Source organism: Anarhichas minor, unplaced genomic scaffold (genome assembly GCF_050575085.1).
Source record: "Anarhichas minor isolate MPS153535 unplaced genomic scaffold, ASM5057508v1 ptg000025l, whole genome shotgun sequence".
In the NCBI taxonomy this organism is placed as follows: Eukaryota; Metazoa; Chordata; class Actinopteri; order Perciformes; family Anarhichadidae; genus Anarhichas; species Anarhichas minor.
The window spans coordinates 13692036-13712380 of record NW_027466471.1 but is presented as its reverse complement, the minus strand read 5'-3'; the positions used below and the strand labels follow the sequence as shown (position 1 = coordinate 13712380).

The window sequence follows — 20345 nt, the reverse complement described above, 5'->3', positions numbered from 1 at the left end:
ACTTGCAGAAGAGTCAAATTAAGAGTACCTGTTGTGAGGCGGGGTGAGGTCGAGGAGTAGCATTTACAACAGGCACACATCCTTGAACCCAGGCATCTGAAGTTGGTGGCATAGGCTCGGAGTCTTCTGTTTTAGATGCTTCCTCGGGTCCTTCCCCTTCATCTAGGCACAGGATTTTCCGCTCTAGAATCTGTGTGAGGTAGCTCTTGGCCCAGGATGCGGAGAAAGGTGCTATCTTGAGGGCAAAGACAGGAAACATCATGGATGTTGTACATATATTATGTGTGGTTGAAATGAATGACCGCAAGATAACTCATTTGATCGGTCTCTCCACGCGTGTCAATCAGTGAGATGATATTCACATTGAAGTGAAATAACAATAATCTTTTCAGTTTTACCTGTTTCTCAATGTACACTTTGAAACAACCCTCCATGAGCTTGCTCATCAGTTCCTCCATGAGCTCGCCCACTGCCTCATCTGCATCCTCCCGGATCAACGTGTCCGTCCATTGGGCCTGAGTTAAGCAACCAGGGATAATATCCTCCACTTCCAGGTCTTGTATTCGAGGTGTATGGACAGACCTACGACTTCGGTTGTCAGCTTGGAACTTAGCTGCAGAACGTGGCATCTTGGTTCAGAGGCTGGTTTAAAATATAAAAAGTAAATGTTAGAAAAAAACAAAACATGGGGGACAAGGACGTTGATGTATTAAGTGTGAAACAATAAACAATTTAACATGAAACAACGTCAGTCCTTATCAGTTTGCATGTTGCTGGGAAATGTTAATTTGGTGAATATTAGCACACTCTGGTGGTAGTGATCAAACTTGACAGTATTCATTTTTTCATGGGTACTTTGATATAAAAGTATAATTCCCTTAATACTTTCAGGAATTGAATTTGCATATGAACACAGTCCTCGTGCTAACAGTGATTCCTTTCAGAAGACAAACAGTAAATTATGTATGAGGCACAATATCTGAGAGGCACAGACTAAATCCACTAGTAAAATGCGTGACAAGTCCTTAATTCCTATATTCTTTATACTAGCTAGTCTAAAACAAGTGATTTCACTGAATCAAGATGCCCCATTAGAATTTATGAATGTCTTAGCTAGTTTAACTAGACTTTAGTTAATGTTTTATTGGGTTGCTAGAAAACATTATGCAGTGACGTCCAATCAATAGCAATCAAAACAGGCAGTCACCGTAGGATCACAAGCTTTCCAAAATAACAAACTGACAAACATATCTATGTAGCGTTGAATAAGTAATTGTTTTACTTAGTACGTTTTTAGTGTGTATGATCGCAAGTATATGTTGTTATTGTGAAATATACCTTCCTATATTTATTTTACTATTCAACTTAAACGAATCATGTTAGTTCGCGTTAGGTTATTTCAAGTCGAGTGTCATTTTCGTCAGTCGGGTCTGTTAGCTAACGTAAGGTTAGATACACTTGACTGTTACTGGTATAGTTAACTATGTGTATCATTTATATTGAGGTAAGCTAACGGTAAATGAATATAGTTAAAACATCTACACATATCATTCGACCACAACATCACCGTTTTAAAAGTTACTTCTTACAAATCATCACTGTTATAATCTTATAATCTCAAATCTGTTGAAAATTTTACCAAACACTCTTCTTCTTCGTACCCTTTATTTCCGTGTAGTCTACGGTTGCTCAGCAACCGAGGACGCAAGTATGACGTCTTACGTAGAAGTGGCGTTGTCTCTATGGCTGCGGACGACGCGGAGGTAATCTCGTTGCTAACAAGAGCTAGAACACTGCTTCGTTCCCGTTAACTGTATAGAAGCAATGGTCGATTATGACAGCGCCAATGGCTGCCGGGACACTTGTTATGTAGTCTGAAGCAGGAGCGTGTGCACTTTGTCACACAAACGCTGCGTTATTGCAGTTGGCTGCTCGCTAACATACCTAGGTTGCGCTAGCTTGCTGCTAACATTGCACTGATCGTTACGGTACGTGGTTTTAATGAGCTATATCGCTAATCTTATTTAACCAGACTCTTGAGAGTGGTGACACCAACACCATATTCCCTGTTGTCATTTCAACTAACCGTGCAGCTAAGAGAAGATAGCTCGATGTATCACAAAGAGAAGAGCATCCAGATCAAAAACAGCGCCTCGGCGCTGTACAACAACCTCTGCGTGCTACGCATCGCCCCTCGGCGCCTCACCTACTTCACGGTGGTCCATGCCAACGTGGTCAACATGGTCAGCGCGTCGTGGGACGGCCTCAACTATTCCCACCGTCAGCTGCAGTCCAAGGAGCCCAGTGTCGCCACCAGCACCTCTCTCATCACGCAGGTCAGGCCACAGTGAAACGTGTGCAGTGTGTTCTTAATTTTGCACAGCGAGAGCAGGTGGGACGGGATATCGGTGTGGTCCTAGAGGAACTTTCACAAGTCTCTTAACAAGATAAAAAAGTGTGTATGATGACCCTTTTAAACATAGTGCCATAAGAAAGTTATACATTGAGATAAACAATTCATGTGAAGTCAGTGGCTACATTCTGTCACCCAAAGACATGTGCAGACACTCTTCCTGGGAAGTAAGCAAAAGTCAGCACATAGTCATAGTCACTGTTTGATTATAATCCAATGTGTTAGAATACAGTGCTAAAACAATAAAAGTACCATATCACACAGAGTTAGGAAAGCGTATGAAAACGTTATCCCTCTTCTTTAGGTTGCTGGCACATATACAATGAATAATGTCAACATCGTGTTGTTTTGTCTTTTACTCTATATGCATTTCTCTGCATCATAAAAATATAGAAATCCTGTGTTTTCTTGTAACAGGCTGCTTTTTGTGCGCTGCCCTCTCGTGATCTGCTGGTGGTGACCTCTCAGAAAGGCATCCAGGTGAGTTTTTGTTTATCTGCTCTTCTCTGCAGTCGTCAGCAGTCTCCACATTTGCAGGAAGCACTGCTACTTCTGCAACGTGTATACGTTATACACGTTTGCTGGAATCAAAAGAATCCCGCTTTACATAGTGGCTGTGGTTGTATCAAGCCTGTATCTGTGGACTGTGTCATTGAGTGTTTTTTAAATGTGAACCAGAGCAAAATGAATAATGCATGTTTTACTTTGATATGATATAAATCCATTGTTTTAGATGTATGAATCTGATGGCTCCATCATGGTGTACTGGCATGCCCTCGATACTCCAGAAACAACTACAGGTAAAGTTCCATATGAAATGGATTTGCTGCAAATGTAGACACGCAAATGTGTCCTGTCTCAATTACTTCCATGAAAACTTTGAAAAGATTCAATACATTACATAAAGCAATACAATAACATATGATACAGTGTGATAAGATACAATAGATTATGACACAAGTATACTCTCTTGTCCCCAGAAACATGTCAGTGTTGTTGATCCATCCTCATAACACAAACATGACTAAAACAGTGGGAGGACCTGATTATTACAATGAAATCAATTATTTTCAGGCATCTACACCTACATTATTATGCCTACATAATCACAAGTGGGTGTGAAGACATTGTACACGTGAAGAAAATGCTTTTTTTACCTGCACATTTACGCACATGTTCATATGCATATTTGTGTGCGAGAGAAACGTATTATTCAAGAGTTTCACACCAAATCTATTGCACTCACAGAACTCCTTTGTGTCCCAGCTCAAGCCGTGTTTGCTCGAGGAATATCGGCAGTGTGTGAGAGTTATATATGTGTGGGTAAGTAGTGAGTGGAATACATTTACGTATATATTCAAAATAAAGGGCAAAACTCCACAGTCCATGTCACTTTCTCTCTCTCTAGGCCTTTCAACTGGTGCAATTCTAGTATTTGATGTTCCCAGTAAAGGCAGTAATATTACCTTGTCGGATGTCATGGAGGGGCACAAGGAGTCCATCACTGACATGGCCTCAGAATGCTGCGGCGGCGAGGTATGGCGTTTGTGTGCTCATTCAGTGTGTGCATTGTCTGCTGTCTGTCTATTTCAACCTTTTTTGATATGGGTTAGCTATATATATATGTATGTACATATAATCCACTCTGTTGCTGTCTCCCTCCCCTCAGGTGTGCATCGCTGATCTGGTCAGTGCAGATGATGGGGGCAACCTGTGTGTGTGGCAGTCTGGGGAGGAATTTAAGTTACTCAACCATATCCCTGGTTTTGAGTAAGAAGTTGATTGTATTATAGCGTTGTCAGTTTTGATGTACAATGTTAGATTTAGCTAAAATAAAGTACTTACAGAGCGACCTATTTTGAAACGCTGTCATCACCAATCTTAAACTCCTCTTACTCTTCATGCGTTGCTGTACTTATCTACTCTACATTATGTAACATTCCACTGTCTTTCGTGTCATTATTTCCCCTCCTAGCTCTAATCTAATGTCCATTATCTTTTCCCTTAATTCCCCGATGGCAATCATCCTCCATCTACCTGACTGCTCTCAGCATTAGCTGCTCATCTGTGAAGTTGTGGAAAGGTACAGTGGTGGCAGGTTACGGCACGGGCCAGATTCGTCTCTATGAGGCAGTGACGGGAATCCTGCATGCTGAGGTCAACGCCCACGCTCGCTGGATATACTCACTGGACATTGCTCCTTTTTCTGGGCTGGTGAGTTGTATAAACCGCATTCATTTTTTTAAGCCTAGTGGGTTGGCATTTATTATTTGAAGGGGCAAACACAGATGACACAGAAGAAGGGATTCACAGATTTTCTAGTTAAAGACAGTCAATAATAAGTTATTATTATTATTATTTATTTAGCTCTAACGTATGTTCAAGTGTATCTCAAATCATTTTTTGGAGCATATCTCATACCATTGATGATTGATTTTGCGTTTGATTTAGCTGCTGTCTGCTGCTGAGGACTCTCTGGTCAGGGTGTGGCACCTGACAATGACCCCAGAGAGCCACAGCGTGGAGGTAACTGGATCTAACAGAATACTACATTTATTTTCTTAATAGGTTCAGAATAAAGGCACAATTCATGGTGGGTTCCTGCAGGTTTAACTTACACTTACTCTCACTGTGACCCTGACTGTGTGTTTTCCTCATTTCCTTTTAGATTGCCCATTTGTACAATGAGTGTGTGACGGACACGCAAATCTGTGGCGCCAAGTTCTGTGACGGCGATGGTTATGCCTTTGCAGTGACAGGCTATGACCTGAGTGAGATTATCCGTTACACACAGTGATAGGACTACGTATGAATGTGAATTCGGTATATTGTGTTTCTGGAAAGATATCATGATCCAGAGAGAAGGGTCAAAAGGAAAGGGATATTTAATGTAATCTTTTTTTAGGAGAGACATTGTTTTCACGGCCTTTCTGTCTCTATCTCTGTATCCACACGGTTTGAAGGAGATTAGCATATAACAACATATTTCAAAAGGAAAAAAGTATACGTACACATCTTTACATGTATGAGAATGTAGCTTTAAAAAGTTATAAATTATTCTATTTTTCCTTCTGACATAATTATATTGTTTCAAGCAGCTGTAGCAGTAAAGTTTGTCAACAAAGCAGCTGTGTCTGGGTCGTCATTTGTCACTTCACAAATGCACCAATAGATGGGGCTGTGGATCAATTATCTTTGAGCAGGGCAGTGACAGGACAGCGCTAACAGATTTCACTAGAGGACAGAGTGGGGTCGCCTAAAAGGATAAAGGCTAAAGACAGACTATTTGAGAAAATCCACATTTTGGTTGGATACTGTGTGCAGAACACAAGACACAGACCACTCATGTCAAAACTGCAGAGGGAGGTCATAAACACTGTGTTCATTGTATTGACTACTTTCTCAAATAAGATAGACCTTTAGAGAAAGTAAAAGCAGTATTTGATAAGAGGTATATCATTATTAAAACTGAAATGATAGAAGAGATAAAGAAAAAAGAGCAATATATATATATATATACATACAAGAGCATATGGAGACAAAGATGGCAAGGTAAAGTGACATGTGATATAATAGCAGCAGAGTCAGCAGGATTTGCCTCATAGCAAGCGTGTTTTTTCAAACTGTGTCTATGATGTATTCGTCACCCTTGCTTTCTGGTTACGCCTTAGTAAACAGGTATTTCAACGAAAGGTATTTTTATTTCCTAAAAAATAGCTTGAAGAACTAGAATGGCCTTTCTTGAAAACTAGTGCAAACTACTCACTACCATTATCTATTTTTTTTTCACAATTACTGTGCAGAACAACATACAATAGAGAACTTGGTCTGTTGAGACTAGCTGAATATGCCTTCACTGGATACAAATCTTGCCAACTCAGCTGTAAAATCTGGTCTTGTCTATCACAGGTCATGTGAGTATTTTTTATGTTCACATCAGGCAACCAGGTATTGTAATCCGACCCACCTTATCACGACAAGATAAGAAGAATCAGGTCAGCATGAATTGTGTGCTGTATGTCAGTTTAGGGCTAAGCGTGTATTAAATCCCCGAGTTCTAGTCTTTTCTGGTTTGCAGTCAACACTGGTCACATAACATCAACTGACAAGACTGTTTTGAGCCCACACACAAGGCAGGTTATGCAACTCAAATTTGGTAGGTACCACCTGACAGCCATGTTAATGCCGATGGCCTCGTCAATTGTGAAGGATAAACATGCACACAAAGTCTTCATGGAATCGATAATTGTCAGTATGTCATGTAGCATGCTTCCCAGCTGCCTGGAGGGAGATAACTAACTATACTGGCTGGAGAGGGTCAGTGGAGGACTAAACTGTCAATATGAGGTCCCAAATGACAGGGACACTGAGATTACATAACTAACTGGAACAGTAAGGAGGGAGGGAAAGGTTGGTCAGAAGTGATACATGAAATAAGCAAAGGGTTGGAAGAGCAGAAGAGGTACAGAGCAAAGTAAAAGCGTTTTTTAGAGAAAGGGCCGAGAGTAGAGAAAGGGAATACAACATCACTTTTCACAGAAAAACAACAGCAGTCATTTATTCCTTGTTAACTAAATCAATAGTTCTGTGCGACGCTCTAGTCCCGTACACAGCCGCGGGGCCACTCATGCTGTGTACTGCTACAATACTTGTCAATAGTCGGCTCTTTAGGTGTTACACGCAGCTGAGCACACAAAGTTGGGTATGAACTTTGCTCAGATATGAATCTATTTGGACTGTACAAGTATGCATGTGTGTACGTGCATGTGTGTCTAGTAATAATGGTGGTCGAGCAACATTCACTATCCTATTCCCCCAGTAGAAATCTTTTACTAATGGGAGTGACGTGAGACCTTCAATGAAAGGCCCCCAGTGGTGCCAAGACATTGTTTCGAAGTCTCACATTCTATTTTTATTAAAGCTGATTAACCAACAAGACAAGTTTTTTCAGTGGACAATTGTACATGGGCATCGACGAAGCCTGGATCGTCAAACACCATGCCACAATACAAGTTCATCCATCAGGACCAGTTTCGTCAATGTTGGTGGGTGTGGCAGGTATCCGTAGGTGTGTTTGTGAACACCACAACATGAATACCTTTCAGGCTGCTTGTTTAAATGTTTATTCATTATTCTGGTGGAGGAAGAGCAATTTATCCCATGCCCATCCAGCTTTGTGGCAGCTGCCTATAGGCCTGTGTTGCTAAGCCTACTGGGATGGAGCCTCACCACAGGGGATGAAGAGCCTAAAGCCCCTCCAGCCTGCTGCTACAGACAGACCAGCTCTCTGACGCGACAACCAGGAAACCAGCTCCTATAGACATGCTGTATAAATAGATCTTCCATATTAAACACACTGAAATGGGAAGCAAGGGGGGTACCACACACTGACGGACCTGAAAAACGGTCACTGCTGACTGACAGACCTACAGACATACAGGTGCAAAACCAGTCAAATACCATTTGCAAGTGATCATTTGTTTTTTCTGGCCACCTGGTAAATGCAGGTCCAATTTTCATTCTCAGCTCTGTTTTTGGTCTCTACCAACTCCTGGGGGAAATATCTGTCTCTTTAGCTGCTAAATTCTCCACCATGTTTCATGAGCAAGTAGCATAGGGGGAACTTTTAAAGCTTTTTTGCTGAAAACAGCTGCCAGCTGCAGCAGAAAACGACACCAGGAGCAGTGAGACTAGTGATTTAAATCATTAAAGTTGCGGGCAGGGAAACAAAAAAACACGAGCTGAAACTTAAGCCAAAGGGAGCCGCAGATTCAAGCAACCGCTTTCACATATTGTTTTCACGCTGTCGTTTGATTTTGCTAACATAAAAAGTTAAAATCATAGTTTTGTTTATTTCGTTTTTAATTGGGGCTATATTGTCATATTTGAAGTCAACGATAGTTACAATCAATAATCTTTTTCATATGTAGCTACTGTAAGAATTATATGCAAGTGACATAGTCCAATGGTATGCAGCGCAATATATCAGGTGGAGCAGGTTAAAAAGATCAAGCGAAGGGTGTGTACATATTTGTGATTACATCATGGTTATTATGATAATTAGAATGTGACTGAAGTGGCCTGATGACTTGGATAGCTCATCCAGTGTGCAAACGTGCACCGATGACATAAATGGGTTGATAGCAGTGCACTGGTTTAGCTCTGTTTTATTGCTATATTATAGTTAGGCCATGCCAACCCACCCACTGCCGAAGCCACAGCTTCAGCGCATCATCCGGCTGTACCATGGAAAACCCACACATGTCGTGGCAGGACAATCCACCCTTCCTGTTTATGTGGGCTTCTGATTTGGGGGAATATCTTAACATACAGTGCTGACTCACATATCCCAAATCTTCTCTGAAAATCACAGCTCAAGAGAAGACAAGTCAAGGCTTGAAACTAATTTGAAATGAATTAAAAGTTTTGATATTTAACTCATTTTTTATTTTTAGGGTTCTAACATGTTTAGACAAGACGAGGCCTCTGATGAACCATGTGGAATGATGTGGAACTATAACACTGTTGCATCAGAATTGCTTAGAATCAACATCGCGGACATGAGGCCATCCTTGACTCCAGGACTGATTGGTATTATTATGTCATTTAAGTTGTTAAAAAATGGGAAGTAAATGCAGGGTTAAGTGCACACTGACCATTTAGTTCTAGACCATTTTACAGAAGCGAATAGTTGGTCCATCCTGACAGACAGACATACAGACACACACACACACACACAAACCCGACTATATCCCCAGTAACGTAATTTAGACGGCATGGGTAGGCAATGGTACTTAAGTGCATCAGATTCGAATAAAATAAACATGATCAGACCCTGCCATCTGCACTGGGATGGCATGGTTGCCTAGCACTAGGCACTGTTTGGATTGTCTAACGACGTCGATGTGCTGATGTTGGAGATCGTTATTGTGTGTGTGTTTATGCCTATGTGTGTATGTGGCCAAATGTGCTGATGGCATCATTCAAATGATGATGGACTCATTTTCGAGACAGTCTTCCAAATAAAGTCAGTGTGCTCTCAGACTTGAATCAGTGTGTCTGTGTATGATTGCGTGTTTATGTTTGTGCATGCGTATGTGTTTAGTTTTGCCAAATATTTACAGTATTGTCATAATATGATTAGTAATAACACTGTAAAGAGATCTGGGATAACTTGTTTTCAAACTCTCCTTTTCAATAAAGGAGTTTCTCATCAAAATAATATATCTAATTGCAGGACAAAACTAGACCGGCATGCTTTGTGGTTTTTTTCCACTTAGAAAAAATATAATATAAGACAACAGCATGGTCAATTTTTTGATTTGTTTTGCTTTATGAAACTGATAAGAATGTGGTTTTAATTCTCATCACTCTACGTCTTGCAAATAAACACCCCTCCCATTGCCTCTAGTGTGTGGGTGAGAGTTATTGAGTCTCAAAATAGAGCTGCAGCAATAATAACAGCAACATCCTGGCAACCCATATCATTGTGCTCTGTCAGTGAGACTGCTAATAGGGTTAATATGAAAGAGATGAATGGGCGTCTTCGGGGCGCAACCTGAATTTGAAATGCATAAACATTTCCATCAGGCATTGGGTTATATGTGTTCTATGCTTCTCTACACGGGCACATAGGAGTGTGTGTGTGTGTGTGTGTGTCAGTAAGAAAAAGAGAGAAAGAGAAATAAAGGCTTTATGAGTGGACCAACTTGGCATTCACCTCAGTGCGCACACAACATTGGTAATTGGCAGCCATGGAGAAAGCCTAGGCAAACTAACACTGCAGAAACGTCACACAGAGTTAACTGGTGCACCAATGAAAAACAGATATGGAACCAATAGTCATTTTAATCATCTCAGTGTCAAGGTTGAGAAACCCTAACAGTACCACCACAGAGAGGGCAGTTTTATGAAGCACCTGCTGTGCTTCAACAGAGGGTCTTCAGTTCAGCTCTGGTGTGTGTGTGTGTGCCACGTGTGTGTGTGTGTGTGTGTGTGCATATGTGTGTTAGTGGTTGGATTGGAGTTCATTAATCAAAGCAACATTTGTTCTTGCAAGTCAAGCAAAGCTCCATCAGTCCAAGGCAGAAACAAAAATGGATCTACTTAAAATGTCAAATTCTTTCTTTAAAGACGGTGTGACTTGTGTCATCATGGTCAGGGAAGCTCTAGTTCAACTGCATGCTTTTCATTCATTGTTGTTTGGGTAACCTTTTCCATGCCAGAGGTATGTTAACTCAGCAGCTCATTTCTGGCAATGCCATACATTCCCACCCCTATGCATGATGGGACCTTTTACTGTTGGACACCGTGGTTCCCTGGCTCGTCACACGTTATTTCCCCATAAGTCTCTACTTACACAATAATATAGTTTTAATATTAAGAATTTGGAACTATAAACTGCTTGTATTTCGCATTGTTATCATTATTCTGATTATTATCATCACCTTCTTGGTTACAAAGTATTTGTTCAGCTTTTTATTATAATTCTATGTTTTCTATTGAATCCAACAATAAAGAGAGCATACATTAGGTAAGATGATTATAATGCATTTAGTTATTAAAGGCTCGGAAGAGTGCCCTACTGACACCCTCCACCCAACACATCATTCCCCAGCTGCTCTGTCACTCACCATGAGGGGCGCATGCACTACCAACACACCAACATTAAATGTGTGCCCACACCCTCATACTCACAACCTTATGACACATAGAGGTAGTCAGAGTGGTTTAAACTTATTATTGCTAGTTACTATGTTTTCTTTCTGAACTCACTGGACATGAACTTAAGCCTCCCATGACTGAGATATACAGGACTCCTTTGAAAAGTCTGCATAGTATCATGTAACAGTGCTCTCACATGGTGTATGAGAGAGCGAGGCTGCCTCTGGCTCTGACTGTTGTATTGAACTTTTGTGCTTCATCTGCCTATTATAGATAACAGTTCAATAGATGAATATGAACTTTTATCATAAAGCAACACACCAGTGGAAACACCCTGCCTGAAGTTGTGAGGAGCTGCAGCACTATTAGCACTTTTAAAGCCAACTTAAAAAGTCTTTTAAAAACTGCACAACACTGCACACACTGACCTCAATTCTTGTGGTCTTTTCTGACTTGATTTTATTGACACACATTCATTTTTGATGTGCTATTTGTGTGTAGCGTTGTATTGGGTGTCTTGTATGTTTTTATGGTATATCTCTGTATTATGTCTTTTCTTTTTACTGTGTTGTCTTGTCCTTGTTTGACCTGCCAAGGGACTGCAGATGCAAATTAGCTTAAGCTACAATCTGGTACAGTGCATCGAATGGAGACATTTATGTTTAAACTGTACATGGTCCCTTTTAAATAAATAAAATAAAGTAACGCCGATCAGAACATTATTTATAATGCCAAATCATTCAGAGAGGTGACTGATGTTACACGATTTTTGCCGAAATTGTCAAATGTTTAATCATGATGCTTAAAAAGAACATGAAAAGCTGGAGGGATATAATGAAGATTATCATTGTTTTGATATGGACCAGTGAAACTTTGAAAGCAGGGTTCTGTGTCACACACACTGTCAGGAGAATTAAAACTTCAAAACCACAATACTGGGCCGAGGATACAGCTGCTGAGTAACTCCTGTCTTTTTGTTTTTGTTTCATTGAATGAATGGCCTACCTGCCCCCTCCACCCATCTGGCCTCCTGCCTGCCGGCCAGGACACAGTGAGGTAAATGGAGCAGAAGTACAAACACTGCAATCTGCTCACTTGTCCTGAGAAAGCTGTCGGACCTCCCTGACAAACGCAGTGACCCACACACGCTTCCATTAAGGCCAGTTGCTCCGACACCGCATGCCTCTGTGGATGGAAGGAGAGGAAGAGAGAGTGAAGTTTGGCTATGAGAGAAGGTCAGAGGAGAAGTGAGACGTGACAGACCTCATGTACTTGGAAGACCTTGAGAAGCTCCTGTTTTGGCCATTGACGCACTAGTGAAGAAGACACACACTCAAAAACGCACTTTACATAGTATCCAAAGGAGACTGGAAGCCCCAGACCTTACATAAATGCAATATGATCAGGGGGTGTGTTCCTGTATTTTTCATTAGAGTAATGAGAACGACAATTACAAGACTTTAACAGCTCATGAATATAAAGCCCTCTGGATAGAATCTCGAACCTCTCGTTCCCTGCTGAGCGTCATAAGTCACGTAAACAGGAGACCAAAAACAAAACGAAAAGAAAGAGATAGAGAAAAAAGAAAGGTATAGAGGGAAAAAAAGGAGCAGGATGAAGATTGGGAAAGAAAGACAGGGATAAATAGAGAGAGAGAGGGAGAAAGAGATCAGAGTTAGTCTGGAAAACACAACCAATGGATGTCAGGGCAGAGGTAGTTGTGCTCGTCCCTGTTTCCATGGCGACCCGAATGTGCTGTCGGTACAACGACGCCAGTTGGGAGTATTGCGTCGTGGCCGTGCTGACATGAGCCACACGTGCAAGTGCCCAGCTGACAGCACTGAGCATACGCCACTGTCTATTCATAGCACCTAAGTGACACCCAGGAGAGACACAGACAGCCGGCAGTGTGGGCCAAGGAGGCCAGGTGCCCAAAACTGTGTGGGATCTGGCATAGGACTGGACTCCTTGATGGAGTTGGATGGATGCATGGGCAGATTAAGGGATGAACCCATGGTTGGGGTTATGTCAGCTTTTATCTGATCTCTGTCCACACTGACAAAGTAACATTTGGCCCCTCAGTCAACACAACGAGTTACACAAATCCCTGCTTTTTTGAGGTCTCTAAACATATGCACATATGTGGCGGGGTCATGACGGGTCAAACAGCACTTCAGAAAACAACCCTAAAATGCATATCACTAATCTAGGAGTGACTAGGGCAGGTAAGGAGGGTGTTGTAGAGTCTTGGGATAGGATTTTCTTTTCAAACTGCCAGTCCCTGGAAGATCAGATTGGGGACCTGTATTTAAATGATATTCTCAACTCTAGTGGACCACCACTTCCTGGCTCAGCAGAAACATCGGGTGAGAGATGGTTGTGTGTCTCTGTCTCTGACTCAGAGTCATTACTATTTCATTTTAGTCATCTATCCTGTTTTGCTTTGGGACGCGTAATTGAAAAAGATTAACAAACAATTCAGTGTTTTGTCAGAAATAATCCGATTTTTTATCAAACAAAATGTGATTTTGTATGGATATATATATTGCAAATATGGAGTTCCCGCTTCATATCAAAACAAATTGTCAAAGTGCAAATAAAACCTCAAAGAACTGTTCTACTGACAAGATGGTAAAAAAAAAATAATGCTATATCAGCAAGAGTCACAAGTATTCTAAATAAGATTTTATTTATTTTAAATGAATAAGATAATGAAACAGATAATATGTTGTATTTAATTGTATAAATAGAATCAAGTAACTAAACCTGAGTGTGGCTCATACCAATTGGAAAATGTCATAGAATTATTGTTTGCAAATCATTAACTGCCACAAAGCCAAGTTGTGCTTCTGAGCATGCCTGCGTATGATGCCAATTTATCTTCACACCACACTGCTCCGAACGTGGTACAGTTGGCAAGATGGCTGGAAACACCAAGTCAGTGCCTCCTTTGTGAGCGATTGTTCAAGCTCAATTGGCACTTCTGCAACACTGCTTTGTCTGTGAGATCAGGCAGAAGAATAGCAGAGGCTTTGAGGCAAAGAGAGGCCTATTGTGGTCAGTCAGCGGCCAAAGTTAGATGTCATTGTGGTCATTCGATGGATTTTGCCAAAGGCCATTGTGTCTCCTAACGTGACACAGTGGAGGTATAGAGTTGCTGAGTGAAATCGATCTGAGCGGGGACAAAGATCACCATTTTGTGTGTGTTTGAGTTTTGCATTGTTTGTTTACGTGCTACGTACATGTATTTGTATGAGTCTGTGTTGAGTGCTGTGTGCCGTGTTTGTTTGTGGAAATTCAGCCGACGCAGGCCTTTCACACCCCTGGGATCAGCGGTTTGCCACATCAGAAGAGAGACTGAGAGAGGGGTGAACCATGTGTGGACGCCCCCATTATGCCCCTATTGTGCCCATGCGGCTGCATCGATAGCGCTATTGCAGGGGCCACTGGCAGCAGAAAAGTGCTGTACAAGACACTTTGGGATAAAGGTTCAGTACACCTCTGTGTCACATGAAGAAGAGAGGGGACAAAGCCTAATGAGAGCAGTGAACAGACTGAAAACACACACACAGTAGTTCATCCCAAAAAGGTATATGTCATGGCCACAGCATGATGTTCCACCACCCATCTACACTGGTGTGTGTGTGCCTCTGTGTGTTTGTGTGATGGCTTCCGTGCTTGCTGGCCACAGCCTGAGGATGGTTGCCTAGGACTTGCATGCAAGCTGAGATAGGAACAAGCCTGGGCAGGTCGCTTCGTTCCCTTCACGGGACAACGGCTGTTTCAGATGCCTGATGAGCAGGAGTCGTGGAGAATCTGTGAGAGACTGGGGGGCCTCTCACAGCCCCAGCCTGACACGTATGCTTTTGCCAAGTTCCAGACAGACTTGCATACACAGAGAGCAGCATTGTTTGTTTTTTTTGCTGATAAAGTATCCTAAAATGCTTTTCTGATAGCTCAAATAAACAAGTCGACACTGAGGACTGAATCTTGTTTTTTTTCTTATTGTGTCATTGCCCTGCTGTCCCTGCTTGTTTCTATAGTGGAAGTTTAATACTTTGTAATTTGATTATATCTCCATAACGTAGTTCAGCAATACCTTGATCACACCAAGAGTCTCTCAGCTTGACACCAGCTGTCTGGCTATTGTCAGTACGTGACAACTGAAGAAGTACAGCTCTGGTTAATGGGCATCTCCTATCGTTGTCAGAGGAGTTTGGCCACAAAAACGTTTGATAGCACACACACACATGGCAGATGTTTGAAGAGTGATTAATAGTTTCAACTGTACACTTCAGTGTCTGTACTGAACAATGGCTGTGGGCAGCATCCTCCTTGAAGTGTCTGTACAACACAATAGCATCGAATTAGTCTTGAACATCCACCCAAATGGTTTCAAAATGAATTGGGTGGGTAAGGATAAAAACAAAGGCGTTGAAATGTTGTTCAGCAACCTTTCACAAACAGACAGGTTCTGCAGGTGGACATAATGTCAGCAATGTGACCGACTAAGCAGGGTGGACCCGCTTTAAGCTGGAGGCGGTGAGCACCAGCCCTTCTGAAGTGCTCTTGAGCAAGATCCCAAACTTCTTCCAGTGAATTTTTGACATTATATTAGCCCATGTTCATATTTGTATTGATATCAAAGTGTATGAAGTGGTACACACTATTGTGACTAAAGCAACAACTACATTATTTGTGTCTTCTTTTCTCCACCCGACAGTCCAAAATGTTTTGTTAACCATCATGATATATTAAGAAAATATTCATATTTGAGAAAATGATAAACAATATTTCTTTGGGGGGGTATTTTTGCTTGAAAAAACATTTAAGTGATTATCAAATGTTCCATCACTACTCAATGTATTGTTTCAGCTTCAATTGTCAGCTGTGACATCTGTTCACAGGTTTCCAAATAGATTGCAATTTACTAATTATGTTACATTACTGCATATAGCTTTATAGACTATACTGTACGTAGAGAGCCTATAGGGACAGCTGCCACGTTTCTCACCAATTACACATACCTGCACAAGAATAAGGAATTTCATCTTTGTGGAAAAATAACTATTGCATTTTTTAAGATGGTAAAAGTCATTAAGTGCTCATCACTATATGTTTTAAAGTATGAGACGCACAAATTCGAGGCATGCAGCCATAGCCATTTCATATGTCCCTATTACATGATGCATCTTTTACCTCACCGTGCAGCACTGTCCGGTCTGGAGGCTGGCACGCTCTCTACTTTATGAATGGATGGGTGTGGCACATGGTGACAAGCGATGAGGCTGTCGTCACTGCGCTGATAGGCGCTGGCGTGCTGTAGTGGTGAAGGCTGGTCCAGAGAGAAACATAACTGCTCTGCCGCGGCTTTGGAGAGACAACGGGAGAAGGAAAGGGGAGGAGAGGAGAGTGAGAGAGACAGAGACAGAGACAGCAGCGTCACCCCACTACCCAGCGAGGACCAAACTTCTGGCGAGAAATTAGGTGAGGTAGGGGTCTAGATGGGTGCCGTAGAGGAAAAGGCAAGCGGACTTTTATTATAGGGTATTTTATTTGTATACATGGGAAGTGAACAAATCAAATCAGCAGAAATCATTAGGGGATTAGACAGATGCGATGATGATGAAATGCATGCGGGCTGTTTAAAAAAAATTGCGGATAAATCCCTCGTGCATTTGTGATGTAAAGTCAGAGTGGAATTATTACTTTAGAAAAAAAAAGACAGACAAAAGAAAGTCGAAAAGGGCTTCGTCCTCAATGTGCTCCCCTCCTTGTAGGTGTGACAGAAACAACAAAGGGACGTGGAACAAACTCGCATCAGGACCACAGGCGGACAGCAGCCCAGACAGATCGTTGAGCACAATAGGGGGGGCTGCAAACAAGAGCATGTCTGCTGCTTTTTGCAATATGCAGCAGTCTTCATGTAATTACATTCCTCTTGGCGTCTGTCGGCTGCAACGGCCCGGAGTGCTTTTCCTCTGGCAGGGCTTCACTAAACACGAGCGTTTAGAAACGAAGCCGATAATTTGAGAACGTTCAAGTCCAGACTGAGACGGAGCAAAGTGTTAAAACGTGTGAGTTGTGATTCGGTGTTGTCATCCACAGGAATGCTCTGAAGTGATTGCATGTGTTTGTGCCTTGCAGTTGAATGGGGAGAGGCAAGAGACGAGCGCTGCCCAGAATTTAAGTGAAAGGGAGCAGGAGCAGCGGAGCGGTGTGAGCTGAGAGCGGACGGCGAAGGGGGAGAAAGACCTGCAGCGATTCCAGAAGTGAATGTCTCTTGAAGGTAGGAGCTACGTGGACTGTCACACACACACACACACACACACACAGCCCGCTCTGTGTCTTAACTTGTCAACTGTGTAGCTATGCTCGCAACTAAACGGTCTACAGCGCAGACCACATGTGGATAGATACAAGGTTGCATAACGGTTGAGTTAGTTTGGGTTGCTCAGTTTTGCGCTTATGGACAGACCTCAGGTTGAACTTGCCTGACATTTAACTTCTGCTCCGGACAATATTTGTCGAGCTGTTTGGGAGATGAGACCCGAAAAAAAGACACTGCAAGGCATCTATATTTGGTCATTTGTCTGACGTCTAAATTTGCAAAACCGTTATAAAACACAGCTCTCGTATATTTTATGTTTAAGCTAAAAACTTAAGTTTATTAAATCAATTTGGGTGTGACACCTAAAGTCAACCCCCCAAACAAAAGTACATTTATAAAAGCCCTGGGGCTTCTGCCGTAAAGGGTCAGTTTTATTTTGTGCCGAGTCAACTATTTTTTTCTTTTTAGAGTGTAAATATATTGAGATAAAAACTGCATCTTCACAAAGAGATCACAACATATATCATGCAATGTTACAATGACGAATGATAGCAATAACATTTTAGTAAAAAGCAACACAGATTACTTTTTATGAAAAGGGAAATTATAATTCCATGCAGTCAATATTATAGTTCAATGCTGCCAAAATACTTCAAGTGCCACAATCGAAATATCAGAGGCAGTCTTTGAAAAGTCGAGGTTGCTTAACTTGGTTAAATACAGAATCGGACATATCCACCACCTGCAGCCTGGATGAGTGAGTCCAGCTTGAAGGCATAGCTGAGGTGTGGAGTCACTCAGTGTCTACAGAGCCAAACAGTGGCTGCTGTAGTTATTGTATATGCTAAAGCACACAAAGGCCAGAGCATGGAAGAACAATTGGTATCCCTGTCAACAGCCCAAACAGCATCCAGTTACAGCTACTCCAGCAATGCCCACAAGAGTCGAATATTTCCTATTATTCTTTCCTCTTCCTTTTTCCAACACTGTGTGCACAGAACAGATGGCGGGTGTGGGGGGGGATGGTCTCAGAGTTGACATCAGTTCCTCCGCTCTGTCCCACTCCTCGATGTTTTTCTATCAGCTGTGGAATTTGAACCATCCTTTGGGTTGAGGCCCATCCCTCGTGTCTGCCCCTGTTCAGAGGAGTGGGTTGTCTCCAGAGGTGGCTGTGAGTGTGTGTATGGGTAACTGGGGCTTTCCAGTAGAGTTGCACACTAAACATTCCTGGTTGCCGGATGGCCGTCTAGAGGGCCAAATCCACACAGCTGGGAGTCATATAAGAAGCCTTTGTGTGAGTTGAGCAGTATCGCACACACCAACATGCTGACACACAGAAATACACAGTCTGGTTCGAGCGCACACCTCCCCTCAACAGGATCCAGAATGACTTGGGGATGTGAGATGTGAGCATGGGAAGGCTAGTTTGCATTGTTTGTATGTGCATACATGTATGTATGCAAGGATTTAGAGTTGCAATTATTAAAACGCTAAAGCAATCCCAATTGGAAGACACTCAAATGGACACCCTTGCACGCTAACACAGGCATTCACACATCAAAAAGAAAAAAAACTTAAAACAGAGACTCACAGTCACCGTACAACAGTGTCTTCTTCTCTTACCAGCGCCACATGATGTTTGTCCTCTTGAGTAAGTTTTGGAGAGAGTGAAAAGATGGTGGTGGGGGTGGTTGGAGGGAGAGAGAGAGGGAGAGAGAGAGGGAGTGGGAGAAAGAGAAAGAGAAAGAGAGAAGTAAGTGATTGTGCTGGTGATGGCAACTCTACAGTTTGTTTTCTCTCTTATTGGCTGCCTCTTTGGTTGTTTTTTAAACAGGGTGTCAGTGAGCAAAGAATGTGTATGCAAGAGGAGGGGAAAGTTAAGGAGCATAGGCCTTGTGTGCTGGGAGAAGAGAGGAGAGGCGAGGAGATGAGATGAGAGGAGAGGAGAGGAGAGAGAATAGCTAGTTTGAAAATCAACAAGAGAAAAACTGAGCTGCAGAGAGGAGAAAGAATGGAGGACGAGAAGTGCAGATCCTGAGGAAGAGGGACACGAAGGGGGTTTGGCTGAGGGGAAACTAGAGCAGAGCATGCTGAGGGAGTGACAAAGAGAGAGAGAGAGAGACTGAGAAAGAGATCAAGTGAGAGAGAGTATGTCAGGCGCTAGACTGCGTATAAACATGTTAAATCTGAGGGCAAAACCCTGCGTCTTTTCCCACTTCCTCTTCTAAGATTTAAAATAAAAAAATAAACATCTTAAAGAAAAAAAGCTCTGTTAGCTTCTCAGAGCAAATAAAAAACTCAACAGTTTCACATGTAAAACTCCTTTAAACATCTGTCTTAACTTCCTGTAATGTGGTAATCAAGTCACAAGCACTCTCTCTGTTTCTACTGTGTGTGCGTGTGTGAATAGCTTATCGGCCTCTGCGGCTGGTCAGAGTTACAGCGAGTAAACAAATGTCATCAATAGTTTGCTCCACTAAACACTGAAAACAACATTAATACAAAATCAAACACCATGTGCCTGCCACAGTTTTTTGTACATATACTCCTGATTTCATGTAGGCAGGAAGTAAAGCACCTCTTTACAAGGCCAGACAGCTCATGTGTGAGGCAACGGGCTGTTTGTGTGTGGTGAGAGACTCGGATAGGAAGGTGTCGCGTCGCCAGCGAGGACAGGACAGGGCAGGGTCGGACCAAGAGGGCGAGAGGAGATAAGAGAGCCACTTCATTTCAGGGACGGTGTCTTCATCCGGTCGTGGCCGGGCTGGGCCCGAGGCCAGGGGGTTGTGTGTTGAGATCCAGGATGGCTGCGCTGAGAGGGAGGCGTTACAGAATATGGGGAAAGACCTCTGGGCTGAAGGTTTTTATGCAGCAAGAACCGCTTCATTTTTGTATGATCAGTGCAATCAGGTTGTATTAAAACAATTTTAGTGGATG

The 20345-nt window shown here is 42.3% G+C and overlaps 3 protein-coding genes across 17 annotated transcripts in view; 2 read left to right on the top strand and 1 right to left on the bottom strand.

The window, feature by feature from the left end:
* wdr54 (WD repeat domain 54) overlaps positions 1-5538 on the top strand; it is a 12133-nt gene extending 6595 nt beyond the window's left edge. Inside the window, exons 2-10 of one of the 3 annotated variants that reach the window (XM_076098882.1) lie at positions 2094-2336; positions 2831-2893; positions 3147-3213; positions 3680-3736; positions 3822-3949; positions 4083-4183; positions 4465-4627; positions 4865-4939; positions 5082-5538. In XM_076098882.1, the coding sequence (XP_075954997.1) occupies positions 2112-2336; positions 2831-2893; positions 3147-3213; positions 3680-3736; positions 3822-3949; positions 4083-4183; positions 4465-4627; positions 4865-4939; positions 5082-5210 (1008 nt within the window). In that variant the 5' untranslated portion in view covers positions 2094-2111 and the 3' untranslated portion in view covers positions 5211-5538. Of the gene's footprint in view, positions 1-2083; positions 2337-2830; positions 2894-3146; positions 3214-3661; positions 3737-3821; positions 3950-4082; positions 4184-4464; positions 4628-4864; positions 4940-5081 lie in introns of those variants that run through there. The other 2 variants (XM_076098880.1, XM_076098883.1) reach the window with 2 other exon arrangements.
* c20h2orf81 (chromosome 20 C2orf81 homolog) overlaps positions 1-20345 on the bottom strand; it is a 22317-nt gene extending 1972 nt beyond the window's left edge. Inside the window, exons 1-4 of one of the 9 annotated variants that reach the window (XM_076098877.1) lie at positions 16277-20345; positions 12173-12262; positions 399-642; positions 29-235 (exon numbers count right to left, since the gene is read on the bottom strand). In XM_076098877.1, coding sequence (XP_075954992.1) covers positions 29-235; positions 399-629 — 438 coding nt within the window. In that variant the 5' untranslated portion in view covers positions 630-642; positions 12173-12262; positions 16277-20345. The other 8 variants (XM_076098872.1, XM_076098876.1, XM_076098874.1 and 5 more) reach the window with 8 other exon arrangements.
* Positions 16406-20345, top strand: part of rhobtb4 (Rho related BTB domain containing 4) — a 39766-nt gene continuing 35826 nt past the window's right edge. For 3 of the 5 annotated variants that reach the window (XM_076098865.1, XM_076098866.1, XM_076098862.1), the window contains exons 1-2: positions 16406-16564; positions 17225-17366. The gene's annotated coding sequence lies outside the window, so the exon portion shown is untranslated. The other 2 variants (XM_076098863.1, XM_076098869.1) reach the window with 2 other exon arrangements.